Source organism: Drosophila novamexicana, unplaced genomic scaffold (assembly GCF_003285875.2).
Source record: "Drosophila novamexicana strain 15010-1031.04,08,12 unplaced genomic scaffold, DnovRS2.1 tig00004554-arrow-pilon, whole genome shotgun sequence".
NCBI lineage: Eukaryota > Metazoa > Arthropoda > Insecta > Diptera > Drosophilidae > Drosophila > Drosophila novamexicana.
Window position 1 is genome coordinate 3,935,272 of NW_020825051.1, and position 22,769 is coordinate 3,958,040.

General features: G+C 42.4%; 6 protein-coding genes across 9 annotated transcripts; 2 read left to right on the forward strand and 4 right to left on the reverse strand.

Moving 5' to 3' along the window:
• Positions 1 to 3,995: 3,995 nt before the first annotated feature.
• LOC115769577 (xenotropic and polytropic retrovirus receptor 1) lies at positions 3,996 to 7,649 on the reverse strand. 2 transcript variants are annotated; one of them, XM_030714443.1, is made up of 7 exons: positions 7,477 to 7,649; positions 6,496 to 7,045; positions 5,795 to 6,433; positions 5,010 to 5,204; positions 4,694 to 4,863; positions 4,291 to 4,533; positions 3,996 to 4,225 (listed from the first exon to the last, which is right to left on the reverse strand). In XM_030714443.1, the coding sequence occupies exons 1-7, from the start codon at positions 7,543 to 7,545 to the stop codon at positions 4,064 to 4,066; spliced, it is 2,028 nt and encodes a 675-aa protein (XP_030570303.1). In that variant the 5' UTR covers positions 7,546 to 7,649; the 3' UTR covers positions 3,996 to 4,063. The 2 variants fall into 2 exon arrangements, with proteins under 2 accessions (XP_030570303.1, XP_030570304.1); XM_030714444.1 differs by lacking the exon at positions 3,996 to 4,225 and having other exon boundaries at positions 4,357 to 4,486.
• Positions 7,650 to 8,104: 455 nt separating this feature from the next.
• LOC115769831 (motile sperm domain-containing protein 2) lies at positions 8,105 to 9,673 on the forward strand. The gene is made up of 4 exons (XM_030714805.1): positions 8,105 to 8,165; positions 8,294 to 8,875; positions 8,941 to 9,426; positions 9,486 to 9,673. The coding sequence occupies exons 2-4, from the start codon at positions 8,788 to 8,790 to the stop codon at positions 9,641 to 9,643; spliced, it is 732 nt and encodes a 243-aa protein (XP_030570665.1). The 5' UTR covers positions 8,105 to 8,165; positions 8,294 to 8,787; the 3' UTR covers positions 9,644 to 9,673.
• Positions 9,674 to 10,722: 1,049 nt separating this feature from the next.
• LOC115769323 (motile sperm domain-containing protein 2-like) lies at positions 10,723 to 16,255 on the forward strand. The gene is made up of 7 exons (XM_030714059.1): positions 10,723 to 11,041; positions 11,755 to 12,240; positions 12,303 to 12,541; positions 14,516 to 14,594; positions 14,787 to 14,890; positions 14,953 to 15,252; positions 15,326 to 16,255. Exons 1-7 carry the CDS (start codon positions 10,951 to 10,953, stop codon positions 15,557 to 15,559), a joined length of 1,533 nt encoding a protein of 510 aa, XP_030569919.1. The 5' UTR covers positions 10,723 to 10,950; the 3' UTR covers positions 15,560 to 16,255.
• Positions 16,256 to 16,340: 85 nt separating this feature from the next.
• On the reverse strand, positions 16,341 to 18,403 carry LOC115769322 (regulator of chromosome condensation). 3 transcript variants are annotated; one of them, XM_030714057.1, is made up of 3 exons: positions 18,318 to 18,403; positions 17,469 to 18,182; positions 16,341 to 17,400 (listed from the first exon to the last, which is right to left on the reverse strand). In XM_030714057.1, exons 2-3 carry the CDS (start codon positions 18,133 to 18,135, stop codon positions 16,610 to 16,612), a joined length of 1,458 nt encoding a protein of 485 aa, XP_030569917.1. In that variant the 5' UTR covers positions 18,136 to 18,182; positions 18,318 to 18,403; the 3' UTR covers positions 16,341 to 16,609. The 3 variants fall into 3 exon arrangements, with proteins under 3 accessions (XP_030569917.1, XP_030569916.1, XP_030569918.1); XM_030714058.1 differs by lacking the exon at positions 18,318 to 18,403 and having other exon boundaries at positions 16,824 to 16,939; positions 17,011 to 17,400; positions 17,469 to 18,212; XM_030714056.1 differs by lacking the exon at positions 18,318 to 18,403 and having other exon boundaries at positions 17,469 to 18,210.
• A 190-nt stretch (positions 18,404 to 18,593) lies between these two features.
• On the reverse strand, positions 18,594 to 19,771 carry LOC115769399 (glutaminyl-peptide cyclotransferase-like). Its single transcript, XM_030714202.1, has 4 exons — positions 19,278 to 19,771; positions 19,114 to 19,224; positions 18,848 to 19,058; positions 18,594 to 18,795 (listed from the first exon to the last, which is right to left on the reverse strand). Exons 1-4 carry the CDS (start codon positions 19,743 to 19,745, stop codon positions 18,653 to 18,655), a joined length of 933 nt encoding a protein of 310 aa, XP_030570062.1. The 5' UTR covers positions 19,746 to 19,771; the 3' UTR covers positions 18,594 to 18,652.
• A 705-nt stretch (positions 19,772 to 20,476) lies between these two features.
• Positions 20,477 to 22,741, reverse strand: LOC115769397 (solute carrier family 35 member C2). Its single transcript, XM_030714198.1, has 3 exons — positions 21,725 to 22,741; positions 21,414 to 21,666; positions 20,477 to 21,349 (listed from the first exon to the last, which is right to left on the reverse strand). The coding sequence occupies exons 1-3, from the start codon at positions 22,376 to 22,378 to the stop codon at positions 20,793 to 20,795; spliced, it is 1,464 nt and encodes a 487-aa protein (XP_030570058.1). The 5' UTR covers positions 22,379 to 22,741; the 3' UTR covers positions 20,477 to 20,792.
• Between the last annotated feature and the right edge of the window lie 28 nt (positions 22,742 to 22,769).

The following is a 22,769-nucleotide window of genomic DNA, read 5'->3' on the forward strand; positions in this document are numbered from 1 at the left end:
CTCTCTATCTAACAAACGTGGCATATAGTTGGACTAGTAGATAAATATATATACATATATATATTGATTTATATAGTATATATTTATGTTCCTTAGCTTATATACATATATTTCTCTTTACTTTCTGCTTAACATTTGTTATTGAGGGTATGCATACAGGACATCTTCTCGTCGAGCATAGCCTTCAAATGCCTTGTAACTTATTTTTTTCTTAGATTGACAAAAAAAGTGCCTTTCACATGCATGGCTCACGCACACACACAGTGCGCAGAAAATGTCCCCAAGAATTAAAGCCCAATCAACCCTTTTTCACCGCCTCAAGCAAAAGCTTATCAGCGGATCGCATCTAACAGGCTGCCAGCTTAGTTATAAATGTTGTTAAATGATGACAACGCCATATTAAAGAAATACAGCCCACAACACACACACCCACCCACACGCACACACACAGATAGCCTAATAAAAACACTCAAAAATGGCTGCTTATTTTATCTAATGCTTTTGAGTCCACGCCAAAGGGCCTTAAAGCAAGCGCCAGAGTGGCCATCAATGCAAGGACCAGGCAAAGCTAAAATACAGAAAAAATAACAGCAAAGAAGGCTGCTCTCCTCCCCCTCTGTCGTCTAGAGAGTACCCGACTAGACAATACCCTGTGCTCAACTTTTGACACTCATGCTCTCTTAGCCTCTAAGTGGACACTTTAATCAGACTAGGAATTCTTGATTGACAATATTCCGACAACCTGTGTGCACATGCATACCCTTTCGACGCGTATAGGGTATTGCCCAAAATAAGTACGAAAACAAAATCAAGCATTGCTTATGTTTCGTTACCCCAGCAACTTGGTCCTTTGTTGACTAACAAATATAATTAAATTTAACTTAATATGAACAACTCTTTAAGAGAGTTAAGGCAAAACATTTGTTTATTTTATTCCTGTCTTTATGTTCAGCTTGAGAATCTGGTTTCCTGCATAATGCATAATGAAACAAATTCAATTTCCCATTCTGAACCCACAATTAGCATACACCTAATTTGGTTAGATATATGCAATGGATAAGAGACTAGGGTTTGAATTAGATATTTTTCTAGCAACAGTTTATTCCCATTTCAAGCATAGAAACATGTTTGTTTCCCAAAGTTTCTTAAAGTAAACTTTTTGGCATAAGGTCACAGTTGTTACTGGTAGAGATTGTAAAAACTCGCAAACGCATTCAAATTTGTAATCAGGCATGCACTTTATGGACTCTTTTTTTTCACGTAAAAATGCAAATCTGTGCTCAAATTCGCCCAAGTGCGGGGCATGTGTGCCTTAAAGCCTGGCAGGCTACCAAAAAATAAAGTCATCTATTTGCGACAAGATATAAAAATGTTTTAAGCTGGCAAACGTGTATCTTAAATGTGGGCTAAGTAATCATTTGGGTGTAATTTGAAATCAATTTAAAAGCCATTTTAAATGCGTATTCGTCACAATTTATGGCTCTAATGTGTTCGCTTTAAAGACAAATGACAGCCATTTAATTGACCATAAATCAATAACAAATCAATCATACGCCCTGCTGTACGAGCATCGTCAGAAAATGCATTTCGTCCTAATATATATAGTGTGTATGTATAGATATATATACAATATATAAAGTTGCATCAGAGTTTCAAATAATTTTTGTGCAATGTATACAATAAAACTTTGAGAACTGTCGAAACTTGATTGGGGAAAATGTGCAGAAAACTTATTTGCCAGCAATTAAAAAACTTTAAATGCCCGAACTGACAGCTGTACAAAGGATATAATCATTTTTAATATGCAGCTTAATGGAATTTAAGCCAAGCCACACAATATTTAAATGGAATTAATATTTATAATCGTTAAAGGTACTATAATTAACCCTTAATTGAGTTCAAGCCAAGTTAAATAGCTGTGCAGTAAGGACATGCCTTCAAATAAATCATTGATGATGGCAATTGAAAACGTTTCTAATGTGTTTAATTTTGCTGATTATAGAGTATAATTTGGCAAAATGTATTTTTGGCACGGTAACAGCGAAACGTAACAAACACAAGTCGACACAAATCCATCAATCAACATCAAATGAAAGCAGCTGTGACCAGGCTCAAGGGAAAGCACTGAAACTTGCTACCAGTGCCGCATCAAAGGTCCTCAGCATAATCCCCAAAGTAGCTTTGTAGCATAGGAAATATATATATAAATATATATCGAGTTTGTTGTATAAGAGTTTGTAGACAGGTACACGGATTTAGTTAGTCGGCTCTCAAATTCTCGTTAGTTGTAGAACTTTGCTCAACATTCACAGTTGAGATTGCCTATTTAATGCTTCCATTCAAATGTACAACAAAACTTTACGATTAACAGAGCTGAAAATAGAATGAGTGCTTAACTCGGTGCGGGTAGGAAGCAGACCTTATCTATAGCACTGCACTGGACCTTGTTAAGCTCGTATAAGCTTCAATGGTCAATAACGATTTCTGTTTTTGCTGATAAAAATCAAATGTTCAGCAATTATACATACAATAGATTGCACAGAAACACGACACTAAATTTGTTAAATGTAAATAAAATCAAACATTTAAAGTTCACAAGCTAAAAAAAAACTTTAAAACAAGCGCCAGTTTTTGTTTTTTTGATACCCTATACGGTAGGAGGGCGCATTACGACATACATATATTACAATGCGGACGTTTCGTGTGTATTGCTTACATATGTATATATACAGTTATGCACAAACGCAGACCAAGTATGCTTCCCGCTGCGCTGCAAATTCAAACGTAAACAGCACCCTACTATGCGATTCTCATTAATACAAGTAAGGCTTGCGGTTGTCATGCTTTCGACACTAAGTGTTTGTTTAACAAGTGATTTTGCAAATCTAATAAATGTTTATATTTATTGCATATGTGTATAAATATATATATTTGTGAGTGTGTGTTAAGAATGGTGTAGATGTTTGTGTTAATGTATGGATATATGCTTATGTGTAAGTGTGAGAGTGTGTGTGTGTACATACATGTTTGTACATATATATGTGTGTTTTTGTGCTTGGATGTTCTCTTATACCAAACGCAGCCCAAGTTTACTTGATATTTTGCTGCAAATTCAAATAACCGTTTTTATAAATGGCACCCTTCTATGCGATTCTCATGAATTGAAGTAAGCCTTTCATGTATTTATGCTTCGACTAAGTGTTTTTAGTAAGTCTAGTAACTTTATTTCCACTCATACTTTTTTCTCTGTCTTATTCTCTCTCTCCTTCGCTCTCTCTCTTTCTCTCTCTCTCCATCTAGCTATCTCTCTATCTCTATCTTTCTCCAGCTCTTAATCTAATCCGTTCTCTATTCGTGTTTCTTTTGTGTTTATCTCGTAATAACAAATAGCAATGAAATAATCGTGCTGGTGATTGTGAATTCCTGGGTAAGTGCATATATAAAATTATATGTGAAGGTCATTCAGAGCTGTGCACGAGATATATAAATATTTATTCGATTTATTTTTGGCTTATATCATGTTGGTCACAATAAGTTGTGTACTTTAATTTGCAGTCAGGGAGAAAAAAACGCAGCACATGTCGGTCATTCAATTAAATTTATTAATTTAATTACGTGGGGTATTTGCAATAATATTAATTCATGAATGTTCGATGTGTGTGTTCAAAAGTTAGATTAAAATATAATTAACTGGACAAAAATGGATAAAATCCCGACGACTGTGCAAAGATTATTTCCAGGTCACGCACTCTCGACTGATGCTTGTTGGCTTTTTTAACGTGAAAATCGAAAAACTACAATGTTGTGTGCAAAATGTCACATGAAACGTGCAGCTTCGGGCTATGCCTGGGCCACACGATTAGCTCATTGACACGTCCTGCTCATCAGAGTAGTTGATTCACATCGTTTTGGGGGCCACAGTGTTGGCAATTCAATTAAATGTGACTTACGTGTCCCGCAAACCAGCCAAAATGCGTTGCTTTGTTTTGTTTTGTTGTATTTTATATTTACGTATACTTAATATTTGTGCACAATGGGTTGGATGTTAACGGAGGTCCGTGCACTAGGCACACAGATCCTCAACGGATTCGCCTTGAAGGAGTAAACGCTGCTGTTCATGTTTGTTCTTCTTGTTGCCAGATTTGCCGCCAGAGCCGCCAGCGGCCTTGCCACGCCTACGATTAAGCACGCCATCCGTGTCATCCATCATGCGCAGTATTGTGGTCTGTTGTGCAAACATAAACACAGGCAATTGTATATGGAGTGTAATTTAGTTGAGATTGCAGTTACCTGATCTGAGCAATCCATGGGCGCCACTGATATATCGCGCACGGCTCGAAACTTGCCCACATTGTTGAGATGCTCGTTCTCCAGGCGGAAATAGTTCCAGATGAAGCGCCGGAACACCTCAAGCGGACTGAGTATGGTCATCATAACATCGCCCTCAATGTAGCCGGCCTGAATAAGGCTCATCGAGAGCGTCCAGCTGAAACGCAATATTAAATCCTCAATTATGCCAAAGTAATAGAACCACTGCAAGAAACAAGAGATGCCAGAAGTGGTGGAAGAGAAAAGAAGAGAAGAGCAGAGCAGAGCATAATAATGGATGGCTGCTTGAATGATTGTTTTACGTGCCATACGCTTGGCCAAATATTTATGGCTACCATTAGCCCCCACTCATAGCCCAACTCACCGTCGATGAATAAACGATTTCCTCACGCAAAAATCGATTGTCGCCCGCCTTGGAATCGAACAGGCCCCAGTCCATTTTGATGTCCCACGTGTAGGCGTAACAGGATGAGAACAGGGCCGCGGTTATCCAACAGTAGAACCAGGGATTCTCCTTCGACAGCGGATAGCTATCTGCAAGCACAGTGCGATTTGGGGCACATCAAATTAACATCAACAATGAAAATAACGCTAATTGGCAGCGCAACATAAACAACAGGCACCGTCTCCCTAGTTTCTGGGTTTCTCCTAATGGAGCACACGTGCCTTGCCCCACTTACCTGTTGTCGTATGGTATTTATGCGCAAAGATAACCACAAAGAAAGATGTCGCATATTTGGCAGCATTCACCAGATGTGGAAATGCCTCCTTCGTGTCCCGATAGCGTCGTATGCATTGGGCAAACCGAAAGTAGGCGGGCAAAATGGCCACAATGGGATGCAGGATTGAAACATACTGCACGCAGTGATTGCCAGCTAAAAGGACAAAAACATAATTTAAAAAAATAAAGTTAAGCCAGAGAATTAACTGTTGCAAGTGATTAAATTGCTTTTTTATAATCAACAATTCAATTCGAGCATTTGCAAAAAAATGATTTACAATGTTCAGCAGAAAAAGAAAATAATCATGAAAAACAAGTTGAAAAGTTGTTTTTGTCTAAATTTATGAAATCAGTTTTCTCCTGAACAAGCTGTATAAATTAACATAAATAATTTATTTTAATTCTTCGTTTTTTAAGAATATAAAATGGGAAAAAAAGTTGTTTTTTCTTTCCCAAATTACGAGTGAATGCACAGCATAAATTTATATTAGTTGACTTTAAGTTTAATAATTGAAGAACCGGTTCTTAGTTGGATGTGAGAAACCAGATTCAGGAACCTAGCCTTAGGGCTAGAGATCAGGTCGAACCGTAAACTCGAATATTTATATTTATTGGATTTAAAGCCTTTGTTTATTAAAAAGATGTTATTCAGCTTGAACTTGCATTATGATCCTAACTAATTACCTGTTCTCGATAAAGTATATCTATTTTAAAGTAATAACTATACCAGCGGCAGTTACTCACCTTCGCCCGCCTTATGCCACGTGGGATTGCGACCAAAGAAGCACATTAGAAAGGGTATGTCCAGAAATGCGGGCACCATGCTGTTCAGCTGATCGGCCAGCCAGAAATCCGCAAAGTTAACAAAGCAAAACGGAGCCATGATGACGCGACTGAGCACGCGCAGCGCCCAATAGCGGGCCTCGTGATGAAACGTCCTTGTGGGATTCAGCAGGAAGGTTACCATCAAGGTGTACAGAAACAGCGGAGCTGCATACTGTGGAATGCCCAATGGTTCGCAGAATATGTAGCACAGGACACAGCAGGCCCAAATGACGCCGAATACGGAAGCAATTTCCATAATGTTCTGCTCGGACAGATGATTGCGCGGATCTAGCTCAAAGATGAGCACATGATTGACACCGGACGAACGCCAGCCATAGACATTGACGCCCCAGAGAAAGAGGCATTCGGTGATCAGAAACGGCGCTCGGAACATGCGCAGGCCCACGCGCCAGTTCTCACCAAAGCCGTAGAACATGGCAGATATGATGACGGTCAGGAAGAGCACCACAAACGCACCGGAAAACAGGCCCACCTTGAATGTGGTCCAAGGACTCTGCTGCTCGCCCAGCGGCGGAACTCGCAAGCGCTTCATGGCGCCTGGAAAATGCAATAGCAAATATAATATCATATATCATCAGACTCGATAATTTAATACATACGTTGTCTGTCGCCGCCCTCAATGTCCTGGGTGACGGCCTGTTCCGTTTCCTGTATTAACCTGTCGATGTCTTTGTTTGTATAGAAATGCGCCGCCTCCACGTGATCGGTGCGCCAGCGTGCTCCAAAGTCCACGCTGAGCAGTTTATCGTGCTTCTTGAGTATCTTGCGGAAGCCAGTAAAATTTAAGTTCTGATAGTTTTGCAGCAGTATCAAACCCAAATAGAACTCGCTAAATGCCAACTTGAGATCCTGTAACTTGCGTGCGGGCGCATCCTTCTTGACCAGCGGTGTGCGCCGCTTCCAGGCGGGCTGCTTCTTCACATGGCCCAATTCCAAAGCCTCTGTCAGTTCGCTGCGCAGGCTGCCATATTTGCGCGTTGCCTCCGCCATCTTCTCCGAGTAAAAGGTATTGATCTTGGCCAGCTCCTTGTCGCAGTAGTGGAAGAACTCCTCATCAAACTTGGCGAAATAGCGTGTTACCATCTCGCGATCCACCAGCTCCGCGGAGGGCGCCTGCTCAATGGCTGCATACAGCATGGCCTTCATTTCCTGAAATACATGGGAGTATGAATAAAAGTGTTGCAAAACTATTTAAAAGTCCCGCCACAGCTGCAATCGGCATGTTATCGATAACAATTTAGAATGTTTATCGAGTCAACACGTTGTTGCACACCGAAACTAGTCATAACTAACGGGTTATGAAAGTGTGCATTTAGTTCTTACACACACTGTGTTGCCTACACTCTTTTCCCACTGTTTACGTTTGAGGCGAGCAAAACAAAAAGCGCGTTAGATGGAAACGGAAGGCGCATGCGCCGAATGGGCCACACGCCAAAAGCTTTCTCACACTTTTGACAGCTGGCCAGCCGTTTTTCACGTGACGTCATCAACGAACTGACAGCTAGGAAAAGCACACGCTTGTATTTTTATGGGATACATATTTTTCAGCGTATTTTTCGCCCACTTTTCGAATGGCTTACCTCATAATTAATGTACTGCTTGCGCCATTCTGGCGTTATATGCGCCGTCAAATGCTCGGCGAACTTCATCTCTGGCGGCTTAGCTCACTGCTCCAGCTGCTGCACTGCATCCGCATTGGACCAAACGGCGGACGATGGCAAAGATGCCTTTCCACGCGCACGTTTTCACGTAAACAACACAACTGGGCCAACGCCAGCGAAAGTTTTCGTTGATGGCCTGAATGCCATGCGAGCTAATGGCATGGCCGGGTGGGGTAGGGGGTCATGTGGTGTTGGGGTGTAGGGGGGCGACTCACAAGGAGCTTTCAATATGTAAATGCTGCCCTAGTCCTACGCCGACCAATGTCAACAAAAAGAAAGCGCCAGATGAGTTGCCAAAAAGCTAGCAGAACAAATTAATAGATGAAATGATGAATTTAATAGAAAAGCGAGGGTGGCAACTATTTTTAATGACTAACTAAATTATTTAGTAAATGCACTAGAAAATAAAAATAATTACATATGTGCAAATACTTAGCCAAAAGTAAAAGAATCTGTGCAGAAGATCTGCCAAAAACTATTGAAGCTGTCTCCACTGAGATAAGAAAAACTCACAGGAAATTCTCAATTTGATTGAATACCTTAAACAAAATATAACATAGTAGTCGAAATTGTATAGAATCATTCGAATTTTCCTGGAATAGCCGTACGTAAGTAAATGATCATATAAGAAATTTGTATATTCTTTTACGTAACCATTCCACAAACATATGCACAAATAGTAATAATAAAAAAAATCCCGGTGGCAGTAATAAAAAATCAATTTCTAAAAAAACAGTTTCATGGTGGAATCAAATCGGGTCTAACAGTTGGTCGGACTGTTCGCTGGCTGGTTCGGTCGCTCCCGTCTTATCGCAATTGTCGGCACACCCCGCCCCTACTTCTTCCTCTTCTCTAACGAGCTGGGTAATGTGCAAGTTTCAGATTTGATTAAAGAACGGTCTGTTTCGGCTGCTCCACGCATCGAGTTGCTCGCCTACATGATCGAGCGGAGCCGGAGAACCGAGAGCGTAACAAGCAAACGTCATAGAAGCCCGCAGTTAGCTCCGGCTGCAGCTGTTAGTAGTTGATTGGTCTGCGCGGTGGCAACTCATCCAAGTGCTTGACAGCGAAGAACAACGCCTAGGCTGACTGAGAACCCCACTCGGAGGCTTTTTATAACTTATCAGTGACCGAGCACAGTAGCGGGGCGATAATTGTCCAAAGTTTTTGATATAAATTCAACGTATAACTCAGCCCATTCGCCATTCCAGTTGCAAAGCGCCAGACAAGATGCCTAAGGGAGTGCAGCCGACCGCAGAGCAAATATCCGAGGTGAAGAGCCGGTTTCTGGCAAAACTGGCCTCCGAACCGCCGGCAGGTGAGATAAGCTGACCAAAAACTCGAACTGAAATATATGACTCATGTCTTTGTTGTCGTCATCAGTTGCCTTTCATCCCAACGATCTGGCGCGTATTAATGATAATGATATCTGGATCTCGCAGCTTCTGGAGGCCTACAATTTGGATGTGGAGAAGACAATCACGCGCTTGTGGGAGAACTGCGAATGGCGCCAGAGTTTCGGAGCCAACGAAATTAACGAGTCCAATGTAAATCAGGAGTATCTGCATGATGGCGAAATCTATGTGCACAACCAGGATAACGAGGGCAAGCCCTTGCTCATTGTGAACATCTCGAAGCACTCGAAGAGCAAGAACCAGGACGATCTAATCCGTCTGGTCGTCTACTGGGTGGAGCGCATTCAGCGCCAAAATTATCTACAGAAAATAACACTCTTCATGGACATGACCGGATCGGGCCTCGGCAATTTGGACATCGACTTTATTAAGCGTATTATCCAGCTGTTCGAGACCAAATATCCGAATGCGCCCAACTACATTCTGGTGCACGAGCTGCCCTTCCTGCTCAATGGTGAGTCCATTCTCAGCCAAAATTGATCTTGTTTTAAAACTCGTGAATTCCTATTTTAGCGGCTTTTAAAGTGGTCAAGAACTTCATGCCCGCCGAAGCCCTGGAGATTTTGCGCGTGACCACCAAAAAGGACATCAACGAGTATGTGAGTAAGGACAACTGCCTGAAGATCTGGGGCGGCACTGATGAATACTCCTACAAGTTCACACCTAACTAATTCCAGGCCTTATATGCATATATACTTATATAAATTGTAAATAATATATAGTTTATTTTCTGAATACCCAACAGGCATTTTTAACATCCCCACACAGGGTATTCCTGTTTCGACAATTAATATGCTAAACAAGGAAAGGTCAAAGGTATATATGTTCTTGATCAGAAGCAAAAGCTGGTCCGCTATAGGCATGTGTAATCTCTCAGCTTTAAAGCTCTTGCCATGATTAGCCCCTGTATCATAGAACTTTCATGGGATTAGACCTCTATATCATATAGCTGTAATAGGAATACTCCGTCAATAACTATAAACTCTTTCTTGTTTTTCAAATTTAGGATTTCTTATTTTTACCATGCTCCTTAGATCTGTGCAAAAATTAACATCGAAATAATATTTCATATAGCCGATAAGTTATTGGCAAATTAAACTCTTGTAAAAGCCGTTTGTTTTTTAATTGGCTTGTCAACACAGAAGTGTCGATTTCAAGAGTAATTAATCAATGGATAAATATTACACCCAGCATGGTTCTACGATTAAATCATCCTATCTTTCAAATACTATTCTATAGGTCTATTGGAAGAATCAGTCGAACAATGAGAAAAGTGAAAACTTACAAAATCTTTAACCAAACGCAGCAATTAAAAGCTTCATATTGGAATTCTATATCAAAAAGTTCCCAGATCCCAGTTGGAAGAAAGAGAACAATTTTGTTGTATTTAAACTATATCACTTAGCTGACATAAAAACAATCGATTAAAATAACGGTTATGCCTTAAGATACTTTTTAGCCATATGCCGCAAGGGTATTAAGTTTGCGGCGTGTCAAATTGCACAGCTTGAGTGCAAGTTTTTGCTAATCTCGCTCAGCTAAGCTTTCGCTCAGCCAAGCTTTCGCTCAATGCTCAAAACTCATTTGGATGCAGTCGGCGTAGGGAAACGATCACGTTCTATTGCAGCAGCAGCAGCGGCAGAGGCGGGCGATAGCTGCCCTTTTCAAGGCGTTCCATTGGGTGTATTGGTGCTCCACATCGCCTCGCCTCGCACGCCAATCGAATGCCAATTACCGATCGCTGATCGCTGTACAAAACCGTTAGTTGGTCGCCGACGCTCGTGTAAAGCACTTGCATTCGTTAATTGTCGCGTGTTGTTGCCTGGAAATATTGGAAACTAAAATCTTATCGCTTTATCGTGCTGAGAAAGTGGATTATCGATTTGACGAGTGGCACGCGATAAGCACAGAACTAAACTTAATTTAACTGTTTTCACAGTTCAATGTTTAGTCTGTGCACAATTGTCGAGTGTTCACAATGGGCGTTACAGTTAAGAATCCCAGCGCAGCGCAAATCGAGGAGCTGCGCCAAAGATTCAACACCAAATATGCCGCCTCGCCGCCTAAAGGTGAGTGCAGTTGACCTCCAGCTGCAGCCTATTCACTCAGGTGTAAGCCCCAGAGCCGCTCGACTATCAAGTGTTATGTATATACGCATTATGGCTCATATGCATATTTACAGAACATTTTAAATGAGCCGCATAGGAGTCGCATATCGCTTGTGAAAAGCCATTTGTAGTCATAAAATATTATTACAATCGATTGCTTATTTACTTTGTGAATACAATACGTTTTCTGTTGATTACGGAACCAAACGTCGCGACTGGCTGTATAAATAAAAGATATACAGAATTCCAACCTTCATGTGATCTTCACTGATCTTTAGTAGATAAAGCTTTAAAAATGCATTTTCCGGCTTGAATAATTTGTAAATAACTCTTCAAGAATGCATTTAATTGTTTAACTAATCGATTTGTCAACTTTATTAACCCTTATCTAAAATTGAAAATGAGTTAAGATTGTATATAAAAGACATTGAGAATTCTAGATATGAGATATTTGGGGTTAGAATTGTAAATAAAAGACATTTAGGATTGGATCTGAATACTGTATTAGGGAATGCAAAGTTCAAAGTTCTTTCAAGAATTCTCCTAACTTTTTCATCGATCCATTATTATGTTATTTCTCCATCATTAACCCTAATTTGTCTAATGACTAATAATTAGCTAAAAAAGCAAAGTTAAAAAAAGTTTTAACATTATTTTGGATGATTTAATTCCAGAACCCTTTCATCCCATAGACATTGATCGCATACGCAACGATCATGTCTGGCTGCAACGTTTTCTGGAAATGCACGATCTGGATATGGAGACGTCCTTCAATAAGCTCTGGGAAACCTGCACTTGGCGTCAATCTTACGGTGCCAATGACTTGACCGCGGACAAACTGAATCAGGAGTACCTGACTGAGGGCTCAGTATTTGTGCATGGTCAGGATGTGGATGGCAAGCCGCTGCTGATCTTTCGGGTCAGATTGCACAGCAAATCCAAGAATCTGGATGAACTGATACGCATCGTCGTCTATTGGATAGAGCGCAAGCAGCGCGAGAGCCACTTGACCCAGTTGAGCATATTCTTTGATATGGCCGGCACGGGCCTGGCAACCATGGATCTGGACTTCGTCAAGCGCATTGTGGAAACTTTTAAGCTCTACTATCCCAATGCTCTTAACTATATACTGGTTTTTGAGCTGGCTTGGGTTCTGAACGGTGGGTTTCGTCAGTTCATCCATTTTAAACTTTGACACTCAACATTTTGCAACTGTTTGTAGCCGCCTTTAAGGTCATCAAGACTCTGCTGCCGCCCAAGGCGGTCGAGATATTGAAAATGATATCGAAAAAGGACGTCACGCAGTATGTGCCCAAGGACAATTGTCTGCTCAGCTGGGGTGGCAATGACAGCTACGAATTCCAATTTGTGCCCGAGTCCAAACGTCCGCCAGCCAAGCCGAAGGCCGCAAACGCCGGCGATGACGACCAGCCACATGAGGACATGGGCTTGGATAAGAAGGTAAGTGACCCATAACCCAGAGCCAAATACGTGTGCTTGTCTGTGTTTGAGTGTGTGTGTGTGTGTGTGTGTGAGTGTGTGCAGTTCTCTATTTGGGTGTGTTTCATTTGAGCTGTTGTGCTTTGGGCCAGCCGGAAGTTTGTCTATTAATTGCTTTACCTGACCAACAGACACGCGAGCCATAGAATTTGCTGCTCCTCTGATTGATTTACATTGTAGGCGCGTATTGATTTAGGGTGCGCTGCAGGTTGCGTGTCCTGCGCGTGCATAATAGACCCGTAGGGTCCACGGTTATTTGCTATTTATGGCCATTTCTTTGACATATTGCAAAAGTTTCGCTTTCGTTTGCGCTCTCTAGTCTAGAGTGTGTGTGTGTGTGTTCAGTGAAGCGTTGCGAGGCGTTGACCTGAAAAACACACTCACACACACACACACACGGAAAAATAAAAAATAGAACACTCGTGGAATACATTATAAATAATTCCCAAATGCACCCCATTTGGCGTTGCGAGCGTCTGACCAACAAATTATTCATATTCATTTTCTCTTTATTCATTTTATCGCTCGCCCGCCCGCATTCTGTGTAAACGTAATTGAATTAACATGAATCGCAATTGCACATTCGATGCAATCGGCCGAACAGCTGTTCCCAGAGTCCGATCGCAGAGCCGAAAGCTTTTTGCTTTGGCAGCGCGAGCTTTTGTGTGTTTGTCTTTTGCTTTTTGTGTTGTTGCTTTTGCGGTGCTTTTAGTTGTGTTTCCACGTTTGTCGCGGTACGTCGGCAAGACGTCATCAGCTGTCTGAAATATCATTGTATTAACTTTATATCCGATATAAATACAACCGTTTCTGGGTAAACTGCGACCTGTTAAAGTAGCTACAAAATATATTAACCAAAAGAAAGCAAAAGAAATCAAGAAACGGAACACACAACTCTTCAACAAACATGCCCAGGGTAGGTGGTGTCGACTTTGATAGCTGTGTGTGTGTGCGTATCTGTCTATGTGTATTGGTGATCATGGGTGTGCTGTGCTGCTTATGCTAAACAAAGCATAACAACGACATCGGAATTGGTGTACAGAACGAAAACGAATTCTAATTGATATTCAAGATGTGTAGACGTGAATTTAACCTTGCGTAGCTACTTGCAGCACTTCTGGTTTTCTATTTGGAGATTTGTATATCAATTGAATTCAGTCAAAATTTGCATATTTATTTCTAAAACCGTTTTGATTTCTTTCGTTGAGCAGATGCTGTGCATAGCCCATTGCTCGCTGCTACGTCACAATGCCTCTATTACTGTAAATGGTATCGATATATCTGTTAGTACGCTGATAACTCAAAGTGCGAGCAAAATATGTGTATGCAATTAAACAATTACTCTTGAAATTAACTATAGAATAAGACTTTGTATGCTCTTTAAAGCTATGCAGATGTCATTCGTTATTTAAAAAAAAAAAAATAAAATAAAATAGCTCGAACATGTCGCACGCTACGATATTCACGGGCTACTTTGAGTATAACAGTCGCGCTGTTAATAACAGCAGCTTAACATAACGTGCAGCTAAGTTTGCAATAGCTAAGCAATTAAGTTGCGATTTATCTTAACAACAATAATAATATCTGAGGTTTATTGTTCTCTGCCTCAAAGTGTCGGCCTTAATAACAAAGGTATAGCTAGTTTGTTATATAACAAATAAAACTCTCGGAACACTGTTTTATGCAGAAAAACAAAACACAATTACCAACATATGCGGCGTATTATGGGCGTGCAAATTGTTTCAAAGTAAATCAAATCAATTTGCCAAACGTCCTCCAATTCCGTGCTCAAGTGGGGCCAAGAGCGCATGAATGGCACTTGCGAAAATGGCAGAGCTCAGCATAAATCGATTGATGGATATAGAAGGGCTGCCAGCGAGTGGCACAATTTGAAATAGAATCCATTCATTGTCTGTGTGTCTCTCCCTTTGCCAGGTACACTTCTCGAAGAGCGTTCTGATGTCGCCGCACTATTCAAGCTTTGGCGAGCTGCACACAACCCCCGACGATGAGGGTAAGTCATATATATGAGTGGCATATATATGCCATCGTATACAACATTGCTTTTAAAATCAGTCATATCTCGCTGAGATTTAATGAAACTTTGTTATTTCGTTTGAACATAAATTTCAAAAATTTTTATAGTTTGATTATCAAAACGTACTATTTTTTTCCCATCTACATATATATTGTATCTGCTGTACAGTTATGTTGCAATTGGAGCCCAAAGAATTTGTCAATATTTGCCCACAAAGCGGGGAAGCAAAGTTAAGTCTCAAGAACATTTCCAGTCAGCCGGTCGCTTATAAGGTATGTGCCCCATTCCTCCGCTGCACCTAATTAAATCTCAAGGCAACATCGCATCGTTATAGATACAAACCACATCGCCAGAGAAGTTTCGCGTTCGTCCACGCTGTGGTGTGGTGCAACCGAATGAAACCACCGATGTGAGCATATGGCTAAAGCCGGACCATATACTGAGCTCAGATGGGAAAGATAAATTCCTTGTAATGGCAACTAGCACGCCGGATGGGGGAAACGGCGCTCAGGAAGTTATAGAACTGTGGAGAGAGAAGACTGCAAATGACTCAGATGTGGAGAACTATCGTCTTGTTTGTCGTCTCGATGAGAAAAAGGATTGTGGCGTCAAGAACGATGGCCAATCGAGTCGCGTACGTTTGCTTAGCTTGAGATATACCTGTGATTGCATTTTTCTATTCAATATTTCGTTTTGCCCCCGCACAGGAATTTGGACCCGAACAGTTGCAGATGCAGGCACAGAAAATGGAAGCTCAATTGAACTTTACAAAACATTTACAATACGCTACGTTAGCTTTATTATTGCTGCTCTTTATTGGTTTCGGCTTTCTAATGTTCGAGCAGATGCATAAAACATCGGGGGGTCGTCCTCATCATCATTCTTCGGGTGGAGGAAGTTGCCACAAACCTACAGCATATACGTGTCCCAAGCGCAAATAATATTTACTGTCTCAATGCAATCTGACCATGCAAGACGAAGCCACTGCCAGCGACCAAAACCAACCCAGTAAAAATGACCACAACAACAAAAACAACAACAACAACAATCAGAACAACGACGACTTCAATATGCACAGAGAGAACTGCGCTTGTGATTTAGGCCTAGGGCTGGAATATACAGATGATGAATTCGATTGTTTAGAAGCGTTACTCCTGGCCCATCTTCAATTGTCCCTGCGTAGTGGCCAAAGCGTTGGCGGTCAGATGGGTGGTGTTGCCAATGGTGGTCATCTGCTTGGTCTTGTTGCATTCGCACGTAAAATAGCTCGCGTGCTTCTTTCACTCTCCTTGCTGTGCTGCATATTATTCCTAAGCTTCTATCTGGGTAGCAACTATGACGGCCACAATGAAGGCGGTGTTCACATCGCTTCGTCAACAACAACAACCACCACCGACCTGTCTCTGGTCGACACCAGCATCAATTCAGCGGCAGCAGCAGCAGCAGTTCATGGCAATCAACCAGCAGAATCATATTCCATGTAGTCGGAATATATATATATATATATATATATGTGTTATCTTGATATATATATATATGCATATACTTATACAAAATTACTATATAGATGAGCACATAAATTAGTATTGTATTTTAAATTGAGTAAATGGGCAGCCTCCACCCCGTTTGCATTTAAATGATCCACACATTTGCTTTTTGCATGGGCTAGGTGCTCGAGTCGTGAATTAATCTTCATTCGTAGCCGCTTGAAACAATGGATTTGTAGTACTTCATGTATGATATTTGTAAATTATAAACGGTTAATATTAATAATTAAAAAGTTGATTAGTTTGTAAATAAATGTTTTAGTTCGTTGTGTTTCGGCTTTTGCAATAGCTTTTAGTGCTATTTTGCGTACACATACAATTTCACTATATATTTAAAACAAAATCAGTTAAACATTTTATTCAATTGGCTTAAAGTAGTAAGTGTAGCTGCGCATACGAATGCGGCTTAAATAAACAAATGAAACGTTCATTGACGTTTCTACATTAATCCTTCTTGCGTCCACGTTTAGCTGCTGTCTTTTTGACCGTCTTACCGGCATCGCCCGTTGCGGGAATTGTATCAATAGCTGCGGCAGCCGTGTCATCGTCATCCTTTACATCTGTCCCTGTTGGCTCCTTGGCTGCTTCGACAGCAGCTGCCTTTGGCTTCTTGCTGGCTGGCACATTCTCCTTTTGCTTCTCCTTCACATCGGACTCGACCAGAAACACACTGTGCTGACCACCGCCGGATGCCATCAGCATGCGTTTGTTTTGTGTATTCTTGCTGCTCACCACAACCGGTTCCAGCTCATCGTCGCCATCGCCCACACCTAGCTGATGATTGGATCCCATGCCCCAGGAATACAGTTTACCATCAGTGGTTATGGCATAGGAGCAAGCCTCACCGCAACCCACAAATGTGGTCTTGCCGCTGAGCTCTTTGATTGGCGTTAGCTCGGAAACCACTTCCTTGACATCACCCACACCCAAGCGTCCGTAGTCGGGACGCCCAATGGCAAAGCAGCGCATTGCATTGTCCAGCACCAGAGTATGATGCTGACCACCAGCGATCTGCTTGACGTCCTTCAACTCGGTTTTGATGGGTATAAGAACGCGTTCGGCTTCCTTTGCGTGCGCCAGCTGCTTATAATTGTTTAGGCCCACGGCCCAAATGACCTCAGTCTGCGACTCCCGCAAGAATGTGCAGTAGTTGGTAGCCCAAATTGCCTCAAAAGGCTTGGCGCGCTTTATGATTAGCTGGTCCGGGCGCAATAAGTCGCGCTTACCCCGGCGTCCTACGAAATGGCACATATTTAATGTTTAGCACATGGCACACAACGATATTTTATGTGAAAATACTCACCCTCGCCACCAACCGAACGCTCAGCGATGCGACCCAGCTGCCCTTGCTCGGCACAACCCACGGTAAAGACTTTGCCTGCCGTGGTAAGGATTACCAAGTGGTCGGCGCCAGATGCAATACTGCAGCATACCATGCCCTCAAGCAGATTGATGGGCGTGCGCTTGTTACCATCAATGGTAAGTCCCATGTTGCCATGCGAGTCCCGGAACGAGCCCCACGCGAAAACACGGCCATCCTCCAGCAGGCACGCCGAGTGCGAGTCGCCCGCCGAAATGCAAAGCGCTTTGCCAGGCAAATCGATGAGAGCTGGCGTCGATTCGCTGCCTTCTTCGCTGGTGTCGCGGCCAAGCGCACCCTCGTCGTTGCAGCCAAACGAGTAGACATCGCCATTCTTTGTCAGCACCAAACAGTGCATGCCGCCAGCACAGACATCCACTGGATTTGGTATGCTCTCAATTAAAGCTGGACGCTTTCGCTCCAAGACGTCCTCGCCAAGGCCCAGCTGGCCGGTATCGCCAGTGCCGCAGACTAGAACGTTGCCAATTATTTGACGACGCTCCGGCAATTCCAGATGGAATATCATTCGCGCCCTTTTTGCTTTTGTGGGCTGCATCGTCGTTTCCTCTTCGGCATTATTATTATTTGTGAGTACCTTGCGTCGTGGCATTTTCGCTGTCCGTTAACTGATAAATTTCACAATTTTCTTTCACAAAACTAGAAAAAACATCAACATGTATGTAAATATATATGAATGAAAGAATGTATACATAAATATACATGTATGTGGTATGATTGTATGTAAGGTTAGGTGTTACCGCCAAAGCGATGCCGATGCGTGTGGTTACTCACAATGGAATTTAAATTGGCGAGCGTTTGGCTTGAGCGGCGCAACTGATTTCTACAGTGGTTTTTGGACGAGTGAAAAACCAAATAGCCAAACTGTTTGGTGGTTGTATCATAAAGACAAATATAGCTAATCCAGCATGAAATGCGCGGGAAGGCGGCTAACACAGATTGCAGCAGCTGCGTAGCGCAGTGTTGCATTCAGCCGCTGTCGAACCTTATCGAATAGCTTTAATCGTTTCAATTCGATAGCTATTGGTGATCGAAGTTGAAAAATGGTGGTAATTTTGTTGTTTCTTTATTTGAACTCAACTAAATCTAACTGCTCCTTCTCCTTGCAGCTAATTCAAATATTCATAGACAAATCGTGTTATAATTGTGTTCATATTGCGCACCGTCGGCCAATGCAAATTCTGTAGATTATCCGATTCTTGGAGCCACACATCTGGATAAGTGTGGGGCAGTACATGCATCACCGGCAAGCCTTAACTTAATATATTAATAAATTGCTTTGCATAAGTATTGCAAGAACTAACCCTTGGCTAGAAACGAATAGTGATCGTCGTCTATATCGCTGTCATGATCCTTTAACTTGTAAAACAGCTGATGGCACGGATCAAGTTGAGCCGATGCCCGCAGGTCCTCCTCAATGTCCACCAGGCGTTCGTGTAAATAATATGTACGTTCATATCTGCTCATATAGATTTGATCTGGTGCGCCGATCAAATTGAAAGAGATGACCAAACTCTGTGGATGCCAAAGTTGTCTTTAAATAATTGATTAACAATAATATGGAGCTTACGATGCGATTTAATGGCATAGTTTCCGCCCTCACAAAGCTTTTGGATCCCATCAGTGGATAGGTATTATCGGTAATGCCATTTACAGAGTCGTGGGCGTCAAAGAACACCAGCTGCGAGACAATAGTAATGATGACAGCCACATAAAAAACATCCTGCCACTCACCAGCAAGCCGATATGATTGCGCCCAAACTCGTCGCGGAAAAGGGAATTCAGTTTCTTGGCCATGTTCAGCAATATGGCACAGGAGACAGCACCATTCGTGGCGCCCACATAACGATGGGTTGTTTCCAAATACTTCGAATCGTAATGACAGCTGAGCAGCAGAAACTGTTTTGCATTCGGATTCAGAACTCCCACCACATTGGTCAATGGAAATGTGTCCGAGAACTCATCACGAGTTGCCACAAAGCCAAGCGTACGCAGTTCTTCGATGAGAAAGTCGCAGACCAACGAATGCCCACGAGAGCCGGGCCAACGTGGTATTAGTAGCTTAGCCAGCGTGTCATTGAAATGTCTCTCCTCATTGGACGATATCTGCGTCGAAGTACGCTGAATCGACTGCGAAAGCCAAAAGTTGAACAATAGCAGGACAAGGCCAACTGCACAGGTACACAAAGCTAAGCGCAACATTGAAAGGTGTTAGACCTGGCACTCAATACCGAAAAGACGCAATGGCCAGCAGCGAGTCATGCCTGACGGGGGAAGTATGCAATTGGCATTTGGCTGAAACGGATGCATTAGCCACACGTTCAATCAACCATATCTTGGGGTGATCCCATAATAAATATATGGTAAGCTTCTTTATACACTTTTATCATATTCCCATAATTGATACAGTTACAATTTTATTTAGAACCCGGAAAGTTCAAATCTTTCAAATACATTTTGATAAAGAGCCTTAAAAGTGCTCTTTGCATTTTGTTAAATCATAACTATAAAAAGTATAGTAGTTGCCAGTTCATAGGGTTAATATTGGCAGATATTAGTTGGGAATACCTTCAGCAAATACAATATTTTTTTTAGCTAAAACCTAAGATGCCTAAAAAATATGCACAAATGCCCAATCAACAATATAATTAACAACTAAATGATAATTCTATTTCGTTATCAAACTAAATCAAAACTAATATAAATGACATCGGGGAATGTTGGAATATTAAAATCAATTTCCGGCACACCGAATTCAATTACCCTTGCAGACCATAGCTATAGAGTCGACTTGGCATGGATTAATTATTTCCATCGAACATTTGTTCTTATGGCAACGCATATGGCGTTCCGAATCTAGCCGGAATAACAAAACTATATCGCATTACAACTATGGGCCTTTAAACCGAATAGAATTGAAACAGACAAACTGATCTGGTCAGATGATGGATAGTATAGTCATGTATATACAAAAGTATATCATCTGCAAGGGTATATATCAGTGTAAATAAGCTGACATCGATTAATTTACATATGGTTATAACACGGATGTTGATAAATTGTTGCACTAAGTAGAAAACTTTCGAATTTTTACAACATTTACAAGAGTGTCAACAGCTGCCACACCTCCATGCACACACGCTCACACCCGCAATCACAAATTGTCCGGATATTACCCGGAAACCTTGAAACAATAAACAAACAGAAAAAAAAAACGTTGCGTTGTGCAGGAAACTTAAGCCAACCAACTCATCGCTGCATGTCGCGCCGTTTGAGCACATCGAAAATGACATCCGATGCGTTTTGCTTGTTTGCAGAATCAGTTGCCGACTCATCCTCCGAGTCGGTTTGTTCCAGAAGCGGCGCAGTGAGTGTCGCATGACCGCCAGCTGTATTACCATGAACGCCAACAATCGTATTACCTTTATTGAAGTCGTACTCGGCGCACATGTCCTCGCCATCGTCTTCTAGCTGCAGTGCCAGCTGTTGCTTGCTTAGCTTCGCCATGCTGGAATATTTGTGCAGCAGGTGACAGGCGATGCCCGCCAGACAGACCGCCAGGCCGACAAGATTGATGGGACTGAGCTGGTCGCCCTTGAGCGCCACAGCTAGAGCCAGCTGGCATATGTCCTTGAAAATGCCCGCTATGGACAGCGTCAGGCTGGATGTTTTGCAGAGCACCAGAAATTCACTGACCTCCATGAAAAATGCTATAAATGCGCCCAGTGTAATGCGGGCAAGTGTCCAAATAACATCTGCCTCGGAGACATTGTGCAGATTTTCTAGCACTTTATAGAGCCTTGGTCCTGCGAACAGAAGTGTGGAAAATGTTAACTTATTGCTCTTATTATGATTGAAATCCTTGGGCACCTTCAATGAAAACAACTAGCGGCAACAACGATGCAATCATCCAAGGCTGCATATGGTATATCATGTCGATGGGATTGTGCAGACCCAGCTTGGATTTCTGCATTATAAACTGCGCGAAACTCCAGCGCAGGCCGCTGCTCAGCGAGGCAAACAGTATGAAGAAGAAGCCCAGCGTATTGAACTGCGTCGACTTGTAGGTAAACATGAATAGGCCCAGGCCTATCAGACCCACTATGAGCACCAAAGACCAGCTCTAAAAAACAATTGGTTTTACTATAATTGTTATATGTATAATGCAAACGCGCGCTCACCTTGCGCTCCAGTCCCAGCAAGATGGCAAAGAGCAGTATAAACACAATGGTCGAGGATTTGGTCATTGTATACAACGATATAGGCACCAGTGCAAGGCCCCAATTGGAGAAACCGATGTCAATGCCGCTGGCAACGCCCGTTGGCGCCATTTTCCGCACAGCCACCCGCCAGTCCAGCTGGACGCGCGTCTTGCCCACACGCATCTTATAGATGCTGCGCACCAGTGCAGCGAGCAGAAATTTCAATATTAAATGATACGTGACAATGGTCAGCGGAAAGGGCAGCTCCCGATTGATGTCCGTCTGATAGAAGGTGAGCGTTATGGACAGCGATAGATATAGCAGTATTGTGGCCAGCGTCCCAATGGCCATCTGCATGAACCGCGCATCCGCATGCCGTGTCATTCCGTCGTGCGTGTGCTCCTGCTGTGCAGACGTGGCGTCGCTGCCGTTATTCTCGTTGTCGCTGCTGTTGCTCTGCGCGTATTTAAAGTTGGCATGCGACGACAGCTGTCGGCGCTCTTGACTAGCGCTAGCATTTTTATGAGTCAAGTCTAGGCTTAGTTCGACCTCTTCAATGTTGTTTTCGGCATCGGCGTCGCTGCCAACGTCGACATCGCCGGTGTTGAGGCGTTCATACTTGGGCCCAACCATTATCTAGATAACATGCATGTACGCCCGACAGGCGACGGAAATAATAATTGCGTTGTACATGTACAAGGCGGCAGCCGGGAGAGTCTCTTGGGCCGTTATCTACAACTTTACTGACGCGGCCACCGTTCCATATGTTTCCACTTTCAGTATTGTAGCTTTTCTTGTTTTACTCTTTGCAAAGTTGGCCAGTTGCCGTTATCTAAGTAGCTTAATGGATTGCTTCAGCGTTCGCCTGAGTCAGCAGCCGGGTGGGAATGATTTTACGTTTTCATTATGCCTCTTGGCCACTCTTTATTCGTCTAAAAGCTAGCTGCCAACTGTTTATACAGTGTTTGTTGTTTTTTTTTATTGTGTTAGCCAGGTTGACGTCTTGTCCACTGTGTTGGAAAAC